The 11,460-nt window shown below is 49.0% G+C and overlaps 1 protein-coding gene across 1 annotated transcript; it reads right to left on the bottom strand.

Moving 5' to 3' along the window:
• Positions 1–1,288: 1,288 nt before the first annotated feature.
• grk1b (G protein-coupled receptor kinase 1 b) lies at positions 1,289–11,192 on the bottom strand. The gene is made up of 7 exons (XM_088911050.1): positions 10,494–11,192; positions 7,300–7,427; positions 5,793–5,950; positions 5,199–5,282; positions 3,933–4,057; positions 2,311–2,512; positions 1,289–1,584 (listed from the first exon to the last, which is right to left on the bottom strand). Exons 1-7 carry the CDS (start codon positions 11,190–11,192, stop codon positions 1,289–1,291), a joined length of 1,692 nt encoding a protein of 563 aa, XP_088767176.1.
• Between the last annotated feature and the right edge of the window lie 268 nt (positions 11,193–11,460).

An 11,460-nucleotide genomic window follows, 5' to 3' on the forward strand; every position in this document is an offset into this window, starting at 1 on the left:
CCCCCGCCACCTAAAAATCAGTCCATTAAAATACAGCTAATAAGCGGGTGCCGGGTTTTTCACGGTCAGGTGCGCGGTGTGCGGACGCTGCAGAACCGCTGGCAGCGAGGTTACGCAGGAGTCTGCGCACAAACCACCAGCCCAGGAAGAGCACCTGCCCTCCGGCGGCACGTGCTCGCCGCTCCCCGGCCAGAGCCGCTGGTCGCGCGCTGTGCTCCTTGAAAATGACGCCCGCCACCACCACTTTTTTTAAAAAAAAATAAAACAGCGTTTCTTTCTTGGTCTACCAGACGTTCTCCTCGACGTTTACCTCATAGGAAAAATAAAAACAAGCTAAGAGCGAAAAAGCAGAATTATTTCGCAGTTCTTCTGAGCGGGTAACACGTCTGATGCCCGTTATCCTTGCGATTCTGCTGCTGAAGAAAGATCCGACTTTCCACCGCGGTGAAGTTCGCAGATTTCAAACCGGACACGTTTTTTAACTGCTAATGTTTCAATGAAATTGTTTAAAGTTATACATTTAAGGTTTTCATAACGTTTATTCACGTCATGCCATGGGCATGTGAAGTAAAATCCTAAAATTTAGAGAGATCAAACACCATCGTGTTAAATCGCTAGAAATTCTGTAGGAACTCGCTTTCATTAACCATTCAACCTGTCCTAAATTCCCTGCGCTCTATCTGCTGACGGGATTTTAACCGCCAGTCCGCTTCGGGACTCGGGACTCTGAAGCCCGGCGCTGTTTCGGGAGTTTTCCGTCTCCTCCCAGCCGCTGAGAAAGCGACCACTTCCCTCTGATGTCCCGTGAAGCCGGGACACGGGACACCCGCTGGACCGCAGGAACGGTGTCCTCCTTTGCTCGACACCATCAAGAATAAAAAGACAATATTTGTACTCGAATCTATGTGTTTATCTATTGCTACGATCTGTACCGTTTTTTTTCTGCGTGAGATCAAGGACTAACGGTTTTTGCGCGAGAGAAAGGCGCTAAATTTTAAAGCCTCGCGTACTCTGCTCACAGGTTCTAACGCCCCGTTCCCACGTTTTACGAGATTATCAATACACACATCGCTGTTTTTCTGCGTTTCTCTGCCAAGACGGCAAAGGGTGGTTTGTCTCCATCTGCCGGGCAGACTACGAGCAGGGAGAGGGTTAAAAAAAGGATTGAAAGGGGAAAGGGCGACTGCTCTAACGGATACCGTGACAGTCCAGGCAGCCGCCCGCCTCTCCGCCCCTCCGCCCAGCGGGCGCTCGCTCTCCGCCGTCCCGGCCCTCCCCTCCCCGCCCCTCAGAGCAGCACGCAGGTCCCGGACTTGGCGCTCTCTGAAGGCGGCACGAAGTTGTAGTTCAGGTCGTTGGGCGTGCTGCCCTTCTGGCCCCACACGTTCAGCTCGCCGAAGACCCCCGTCTCGATCATCTCATCCTGCCAGGGGATGGGGATGTTGCCCGTGGCGAACTCGTCGTAGAACTCCTTGTCCTTGTCGTCCAGCACCACGCCTTTGACGGTGCTGAAGGCGCCCACGTCGCTGATGTCCTTGGCGTACACCATCTTGGGGTCGGGGACGAACGGGGGGTCGATGAGGCCTGGCCAGACATTTACACGGACGAATGAAAGCGAGAAAAAAAAAAGGAGTCAGTGACCCGAGCCGGGGAGAAGAGAGCCATTTCCTACAACAGTGGCCTGCGCGGGCAGGTTAGAGGAACTGCACCCTCTCTGTGTCTCGAATGGAGAAGAGACCCAGACAGTTTGACCGAACAAGTCGGCTCTGCCAACCCGGAGCGAGCCCGGTTTCGCTCGTGCACCGAAGAGCCGAGGACACGAGTGGGATCTGAGAGGAGGGAAAACAGGAGCCATTTCTGCACACCTGGTCTGGAGAGGGTGTGGAACAGGCGGCCCAGTGGTGACGTGAAAGGACTTTTACATTGGATTAATGGGAATCGATTTTAAGTGGAATGTTTTGCCGCCTGTCCCTGTCTCTTCCAGGGGGTGTTCAACAGTGGACCCTATCTATTCCATTACAGGGTTAAACACCAGCCTGTTTAGCTGTCTGCCAGACTGTAAACGTGTCAATTAAGCAATTCACAGCTACTTGTACTGAACACCTGGATTGGTGTGGATTGAAAGCGCTTGGACTTGGAGTTCTTTTCAACACGTAGGTGGAAGGAGAGGCAGACACACTCCTGTGACTTGCCCACCTGTCCAAACTTATCGCCCTACGGACGAGTCTCTCCTTCCGAGGTGCCTGAGGGGGGAATCCTGGCCGGTTCGGTCCCGACTCTGCCCGCGGGTGACCGGTCCCGGGCTCTGACCTGCCTCCAGCCGGCCCCAGTTCAGGCTCCGGAAGAAGGGCTGTTGCTTCAGCTCCGCGCACTCGCCGTTCCGGAAGCCCAGGCGCCGCGCCGGGTCCTTCTCCATCAGCCTCTCGCACAGCGCCTTGCACTCGGCGCCGAACTTGTCCGGGTAGGAGACGGGGTCGTTCAGGATGCGCCGGGTCACCTCCTTGAGCTCCACCTGCGTCGGGAGCCGGAGACGACGGGGGGGTCACACAGCGAGGGCTCCCCGCGTCTTTCCAATGATCTTCCTGACCGGACAAACTGCGGCCCCTCTGCTGATGGTTTTAAACCTCGCCCCAGAACGGCCATGTTTTCAAATTCCTCATCTACTTCTTTTAATTGTACGTTCATACATGGCTTAACTGTATGTTTCGTTTACAGTACTTTTCTATATGTATAATTTGTGTAATGGTCTGAATTAAAAGACACCCTATAAGAATACAGTTGATTGGATGGGGGGGTTGGAGTCAACACTTTGAGATTGATTAGATAAAGAATGCAGGTTGCCAGGTGAGTCCTTGTGATCCTAATTTTTTAGTTCCGTGCAGTTTATTGTCATATGCACAAGAGAAATGAAATCCTTTTTCGCATGTTTGCCCCAATACTCCAATACAAAGACGTTAAAGGAACCACCAAGAACAAACACAGAACAGCAGCAGCAACAGCAAGTTCAATAACATACAGCTTAAAAAAACAGCAGTGTGAGGCAGTGGTGGGGGTAGAGTTCAGTAATCTGACATCTTGCGGGAAGAAACCGTCTCTGAAGCTGGAAGTTCTTGCCTTCATGCTCCTATAACGCTTCCCAGCAGAGGGAAGGGGGGAGAAAAGTGAGAAACCAGGATGACTGGTATCCTTAGCAATAGTTCCAGCCTTCCTGAGACAGCGAGTTGTAAAAATGTTCACAGTAGAGGAGAGCTGTACTCCAATGATGGACTGGGCTGACCTGATCACCCCCCCTCACGCCTTCCGGTCAGACAGCGAGCCGCTGCCAAACCACACTGTAATACCCCACTCTCTATAGCGCACCTGTAAAATGTGATAGGGTGTTTTTAATGGTGTTTAGTGACGGCTGTAAACTGCTCAGGAAACAGACACCAAACCAGAGACGCACATCTTTCCATCCGTTTCTAACAGCATGGAAAGATGTGTGTCTTTCCGCACGGGAAAGCATGTTTCTAACTGCCTCATCCAATTCAGGAGCCTAACCCAGCAAACAGCTGGCATTAGGAAGGGTACACCCTGGATGGGACGCTAGACCATCACACACACACTCACACCAGAAGCCAATTAACCTACCTTGAAGGTAGGAAACCGGAGTACCTGGAGGAAGCCCGTGCGAACGTGGGAAGGAACATGCAAACTCCACACAGACAGCACATCAGGTCTGGAATTGGACCCAGGGCCCCAGCGCTGTGAGGCAGCAATGCTCCCCACTGCGCCACCGTGCCGTCCCCAAAGACACCCAATCAGCCAAAAACCAAAGATCCTGACGGCGCTTACTGAACTCTTTCAAGGCAAAAAGCAGACAATGGGGGCGTCTTACTGCTCTCTGCACTGCAGGGCTCATGGGGGGCCCTAGCTGAGATCGGGGGAGGTACCTTTTCTCCACGGCTCCGGAAGGGGCCCTTGGCCGCGATCATCTCGAACACCGTCACCCCCAGAGTGAAGTAGTCCACGCTGTAGTCGTACTCCTCGTTCTTCAGCAGCTCCGGGGCCATGAAGCCTGCAGTACCAACACTCTTACCCGGCTGTTACAGCAGACAGCAGCTCCACCCTGCTCCTGCACAGCCCTGGGCCAGCAGCACCACTTCCAGGGAACTGCAGTCAATTCACCTTGTCTAAGCCATTGAAGCGACTCCATTAAGCCATTGAGAGGTAAGATGAAATGAAAATTAAATGACCCTGGAGCAGATGTGGAGACTTCACCCAGATGCAGTAAGATGGGCAGTCATGATCGTTGGAGGCCCATGGTTATTTAATTAAATCTCAAAGCAAACATTTAACCATACTATCTTATATCAGATATTATTACAATATACTATAAAAACAGACCAATCTGCTCATGAGCTTTAAAACTCTTTTGGAATTGACCTCTGCATGTGTGCCTGAGCTCGTAATAGAAATGTAGAACACTGCAGTGCTATACAGTAACTCCCCAGAGTCTCTCCAGAGCTCCTAAACACAGGTCTGCTGAGGTTCTGATGCCTATATAGGAAACCAGGGTGTCTGAGCATGTGCCTTCTGTAATAGAGTGATGTGTTAGCACTGGGTTAGATGCACATGGGTTGTGACATATGTGTGTAGTTAGAGAAGTCAGAGTGGAGTGTGTGTGAGTGTATGTTACTGTAAGGCAGCTGTAAATCTGTCATTTGCAAATAGTTAATAAATGTTCAGAACATTAACTGCCTGTTTCTTAGAGTAAATGTATCTTAGTAGTAAGTCCTAAACAGAACCAAAAGAAAAATATACCACAATTCTGTCTAACAGCTGGATGTCTCTGATACATGTCATTTGACATTGGATTCTGATGTTCACACTACTTGTGAAAATCTACAATACTACTGAACTTGCTGGGGATATTATTGATATTATTAGAGATTACAGACTGGGAGTCTGGAAGCATTCATAGCACATGTGGCATATGAGAGAGACAGAGACCGTGTTTTATAGAAACAGTGCTCCTAATAATATAAACCCATGAACCAAAACTCATCACTTGTCTTCTACAGCTTCTTAACTGTGGAAGGGAGTTGCATGCCAAAGCAGGACCTTGAGCATGTGATATTTACCGTATCAGGACAGACAGAATCTAACAGGCTAACAGGCTGCACTGACCTGCCAGACAAATGAACAATAATACTGACCTGGGGTGCCTGCATATCCTTTAGTCTTGTCATGACCTTCCTCCAGCTCCACAGATAGCCCCAAGTCTGATAGCCTCACGTGTCCTGAAATGATACGAACAGCGAGCAGTGTCCATAAAACACACAGAAATCGTGCATGGCAGTTCAGATACTCAGAGGATGCATTGTTGACATGGTAGGTGCAGAGTAACATTGAGTGGATTGCAATGTACGAGAGATAGGCTCTGTTCTGTAGGGGTGATAGCCCCGGTGTCCTGGCCAGAACTCTCCCAGGCCCTTACCAATCAAGGCCTCCTAATAACAAATTGGCTTCATCACTCTGTTCTCCTCCACACTGATATCTGGTGTGTGGTGAGTGTACTGCTGTTGCATCATCCAAGTGGTGCTGCACATTGGTGGTGGAAGAGGGGGATCCCTATTGCCTGTTACGCACTTTGAGCAGTGTGTCCAGAAAAGTGCTATATAATTGTAAGGAATGAGTAAATATTATTTTCCATTTGAAGCCTTACTTAAGACTGGGCTAAAGGCGATTGTGGGTAAGATAGGAGCATTGCCCGATCCTCTTCAGAGGAAATGCCTATGGGTGGTCAGTACCTGCATCATCAAGCAGCACGTTCTCAGGTTTGAGGTCCCTGTAGATGATCCTGTTCTGGTGCAGGTGCTCAAGGCCACAGATGATCTGGGCTGTGTAGAAACAAGTCCGCTCCTCGTTTAAGCCTGGATTCTTCTCGTCCACGTTGTAGATGTGGTATCTGCAGAGGAGGTGGGTGAGTTACAGATGTGTCTTCAGCCTGAGATTGATTCGATGTTTATGAAAACGTTTCTACAGCTTGAGGTTTATTAGATGTATTAGAACGTTTATTAAAACGCATAGCAAGCATAGTCAGGGCCCAGGCCAGAGGGTGACTTTCCATGCTGTGTGACTGCAGTTGCCTACAGCTCCCCCTCCTGCAGGGCTAGGTGTGTCTGAGGAATTTCCTTCCAACCTAGCTCTTAACAAACTACAACCATCCCTTTTTTGGACAAACACACCCTTCTGCAAGATCTGTGGGTTTTAGTGTTCTAAATAGATCTAAAAAGCCTGGAGACATACTGTCCAGGACCAGGATTGAACACGTCGTGGTTCTAGATCAAACACAGAAAGCTTTATTTTCATTCTTAAACTTTGTCTTTTCCAGGTAAAAGAGAACGAAACATACTATTTCTCCAAGGATGCATTCTGGCATATTTTGACTTTGCTGGGTTGTAAGAGTCATGGGATCCTGTATAGGCCTCTCAAACTACTGCACAAAGTAGTGACACACAAAGTAAACGTACGCTAGGCCTCTCTGTATTGGCTATAGTAGATCTTGGTGGACAGCTCTAAAAGTGTTTTGCAAGGATCAGCAAACGTTCAGTGTTCTGAAACCAGAAGGGCTGAGGTGAGCACCCTGAGCTGCTTTATTATTGCAAAGTCTCATTTCGCTCTTGGTGGAAAACTTGGGCCAGTGGAGGCTGGCCCCGCAGGTTCATTTGAAGGAATTGGTCCACCTGTCCCTTGATAGAACATGATTCAATTCTTCTACAATGGGAGAGAGGCTGCAACACTTACTGCAGTAGCCTGGTGCTCTTCATCAGCCTCAGAGGAATGGTAGCCCCAGCAGATTAACTGCAGGATTTATGCAATAGGCAGATTAGCCAGGATTAGGGGGAGAGCAGGTGCGGAACTCTCACCCACCTCGCACAGGTAGATTGAAAGTGATATAGTCATCCCTGCTCACAGCGTTTTAACCCTCCCTAGTGCCTCAGGGTGTAGCAGTTTGGACCCATCAAAGCCCCAAACTGGTCCTGCATTATTCCACTAACAAGAATACACCGACGTTACTCCTTTTGCCTCTAGTTCACAGCAGTTACATAGGTGTAACTTTGCCTGGGCTGCACTGCACTGTCTGTACTGTGGATGGGTGGATGTGTATGTATTTAGACAGATGGACAATCTCCATTGCCTATGCTGTCTGAAGACAGCTAGAGGCCCTACATTGTAAGCTTGCTGCTCAGGTTTCAAATGTAATGAAATGTAAGTAGAAATCACGATTTTTTTGTGCAGGAAAAGGCGTTGCACCTGAGGTCTCCTCCGTTCATGATGGTCATGACCAGGCAGAGGTCTGTCTTGGTCTGGAAGGCATAGGCCAGCGTCACAATGAAACGACTGTGGACCTTTGCCAAGATCCGCTTCTCCACAATCGCCCCCTGGTGGTAAGAGACAAACACAACATCATTCCCAGGGAGTTGCAGTCCTGCGTACCTCTAGATCAGGGGTGTCCAAACTACAGCCCACGGGCCAATTGAGGCCCACCACGGTTACTGAAACAACCCGCGTGTTAATTTAGAACTATAATTAGATGTGGCCTGATATTAAGTTAAAAAATGCAGTTCCTATTTTGAACACTAGATGCCGCCATCACGCAAAATCACATCTCAAAACTGATCAGCTACCCCCTCTCCCCCTCTTTACCCTCTTCAAAACTTTAATTCTGTACATTAACGTTAGCAAGCTTTTCAAAATGGCGGAACCAAAGAAACTTTGAAAATTGACAGCGAATGCAGGAGATTCCAGCCACACTGGCAAAATGAATACTTTTTCACAGAGTTCAGAGGCAAGACGCAAGAACAGCGATTCTTCAGACCAAGGCACAGCATCAATGTTCCCATTAGTAGAGTCATCACTAGTGAGTAACATTTGTGAAATCTTACAGGTATATTAAAATTAGATAATATCATTATTTATATAGGCCATTTCAAGTACAAAATGCTTAAAACTCACCTATTAGGGTAGTCCCACAAATTAAAAGGCAATTAGGTTATTGGAATGCACTTATATCGGGTATTATTTGTTTATTTTTATTATTAGATGTCTGTGGCCTATTTTTTTCTCTATCTGGCCCCCAATAATAAAGGTTTGGACACCCCTGCTCTAGATCAATGAGTCAAGAACCTGTGACAAACTGTAATCAAACTGTATCAAGGTTTCCCCAGTGTAGTCAATTAATTACTTAGGGGCTGGTCACAGCTCTCCACAGAATCACAGTCCTAGTCCTGGATATTACTTTAATACAGGGTTTTTGAATTAGCAACTCATCATTTAGGTTTAAATTTACATTTCTTAAAGGGTGCTGTTCATTAGCTCGTATGGGGGAATTGGCCACTAGTAAAAAAAAGGAAAATAAACCTAATGTGAACATAAACTAACCTGGCACTCCACATAAAGGAACAGAGAGTCCATCACACACCTCTGTGTAAGGGACAACTGTGTCTGTGTATTGAGCCCCCTGCTGGATAGGAGGACTAACAACTCTGTCTTATTGAACCTATAACAGTGGCCCAAATATTTTGGGGCTCCAGTCCTCTTTCTGCTGTTACTTGCAGTGGCTCCAGTATGGGGGTCCCAGGACTCTTGAGGATCCTCATGAGACAGTCCAGAGGGTCCCAAGAAGAATGTGGCAGCTTACCATCCCTAAACTGCTTTTATATCAGATCATATCAGCTCCCCTATATCAGCTCCTTCAGGGAGGTTTCTCCTAACATTGGTCTGAGGGCTGATCACCTTGTGTGACCTCCATTCAATATTTCACATGACAACGGCTGAAGTGCAGTTGCTTGTACTGTGCGTCTCTTAAGTGTTCTCTGGCGCACACACCGAGCCAAGCCTGGCCCGGCTCGGGGAGCTCAGGGACCTGTCCTGCGGGAGGGCTGAGAGAGGTTAATCTCCATTACCTGTTAAGGCCCTGACAAGGTGGAGGGCGATTGCACTGGACACGGCTCTCTCCCTCTCCCAGGGCCTGAGCTGCTTTCCAGAGTCTCGCTGATCTGCAAGCCTCTTTGCGGACAGTAAATACTCCCTGATTACCGCGAACTAAGTCGCTGCACTTAAATAACTCAGACAATCTCCTCTGGCTGCCAAGCTGTGTGCGTCTCCTTCTCCGCAAGGTTAAAAATAGAGCCGGGCAGCGATTGACGGAGCTGTGCCGGCTCTCATCTCCTAAAGCGCTCCGCGCTTTCTTTTTTCACCCTGTTCCTGAGCCGAGCTCCGTTCTCCTGCTTTCCAAGCCCTGCCACTCCCTCCCCTCCCCTCCTGCTAATGCCCCGGACTCAAGCTATGTAACACGACCAGAGAACAGGGGTGTCCGACATCCAGCTACATGATAGCACAAAATCCAAGAGAAATATATGGTTTATAGGGACAAAAACACACGGAATCTTTAAATACTGTGTAGCTAGCTAATATTCTGTTATCTGTGGCGAGCTCCGCTGGATACCCTTAAGAAGATTTACAACAAAAAAATCTTCTTGCAGTTTCCCAGTGGTTTTTCGTTGTGCTCATACTTTGTTTTTACTTCCCAAATTTACTGTGGCCTGATCATGCTTTAACTACAATTCCCCACTGAGCTACACAAGACTCCGCTGTGCTTAAGTCATGGCAGACCACAGTTCACACTTGTAAAGCTTTGCACAGGACTTGCAGGATTTTCATGAGTCCTGTGTGACTTTTAGCAAGAAACGCGCCAAGTGCCTTCAGGACACATGCAGGAAGTGGGCAGAGTTCCAACCCCAGACAAGTAGAGTGGGATCAAAGCCTGAGGCACATGGTCCCACTCATGGTCTCACAGTGAAGGGGAGGCACGCTCATTTGCAGACACAGCCTCGCACCCAGGCACGCACACACACACACGGAGCCAGTGTGGTCACTCTGTATTTAAAGGTCGGGATTAGGATTATTGATTATCTAGGGTATTATTCTAAATTAGATCATGAGGACCTAAGCATTCATAATAATATTTAACATTTGTGAGCAGATGAGCAGAGCAAAGATCATAGCATATGTTTAGGTGTTTGCTGGGTTTAGCACATCATGAATACTCGTGTACTCATGTAATCTAGGAAACACTTAATTCACAATTAAGGATTGAGGATAGTTTATAGCATTTTATATAGCCTCTCTAAAGGCTAAATGCTGGCTCTACAAGATTACTTAAAGTAAAGTGTTAGTTCAGCCGTGTGGGTGTGCTCCTACTGGCGCTAACTGCTGTCGCTTCATAACAATCTGTTATTACTGGATAAACTGTTAATAACAGTTCGATTCATGGCTGAGGTTTCTGTCCTGCGACAACAAATGCGAAAAATGCTACGTCATACTGAGTTCTGCAGGGCATTTTCCACCTTTAAGAGTATCACCCCCCCTTATCCACTCATACTCAAAGCCAGGCGCCCGGCCACTCTTTTGCGAAAATTCGGGGGGGGGGGTTCCAGAGACAGCACCTCGTAGCCCTTGCGCTTCTTCAGCCTCTTCTTGTTCAGCTTCTTGTTGGCGTACATCTTGCCCGTGGCTTTCATCTGGCAGGCGTGCACCTCCCCGAACCCCCCTTTCCCCAGCACCCGGAAGTCCATGAACCACTCCTCCGTCACCGCCTGCGCCTCCAGCCACTTGAACTGCACGAAGCGCAGGAAGTACAGGCTGCCCCTGAAGCCCTCCAGGGCCCTGCTCTCCAGGTGGCGGAGCAGCTGCTGCTCGCTCTCCTTGAACAGGTCCCCGCGGCAGTTCTTGTGGTCCTCCTTCACCCGGGAGATGGCCTTCTCCTCCAGGAAGCCACAGAAGGTCTTGGAGGCCGAGTCGTAGTACTTGTTGACCATCTTCTGGGCCTTCTGGGGCCGGTCCTTCTCCTCGGCCGTGTTGTAGTCCTCGATGTCCTTCCAGAGGGTGCCGGCCGTCTTGAAGGCCTCCTCGCTCTCCAGGTACTGCTGCAGAAGGCGCTTGCCGATGGGCTGCTTGATGCACATGTTCTCGAAGCCCGTGTCCACCGTGGCCTTCATGTGGTCGCACACCTGGATGTGGGGCAGCTTCAGCCTGGCCCGCATCTTCTTGTCCCGCATGGTGGCCGCCATGCCGCCGTCCATGCTCCCCCGGGCCGTCACGTAGGCCGAGTTGGCCACCACCGTCTCCAGGCCGCTGATGTCCATGGCGTCGGGGCGGGGCTACTTCCTGTCAGGAGGGGAAGGAGAACCACGGTCAGCTCGCTGTCAGGGGCTCTCCAGGTTCAATTAAGGTCAAATATGGGCATCCCTCATTTCACGATTTCATAAATTCATGAATTCATAATCTGTCACCTGAAAACTGTTCGGGAGGTGAAAAAGCGCCAATTCAAAATGCATTATCATAAGATTATACATAAATCCCTCTGACCACTTCCTGAATCCCAGAAAAAAAAATAATTTTCAAACTAACTTT

Source organism: Atractosteus spatula, chromosome 3 (genome assembly GCF_055471065.1).
Source record: "Atractosteus spatula isolate fAtrSpa1 chromosome 3, fAtrSpa1.hap1, whole genome shotgun sequence".
In the NCBI taxonomy this organism is placed as follows: Eukaryota; Metazoa; Chordata; class Actinopteri; order Semionotiformes; family Lepisosteidae; genus Atractosteus; species Atractosteus spatula.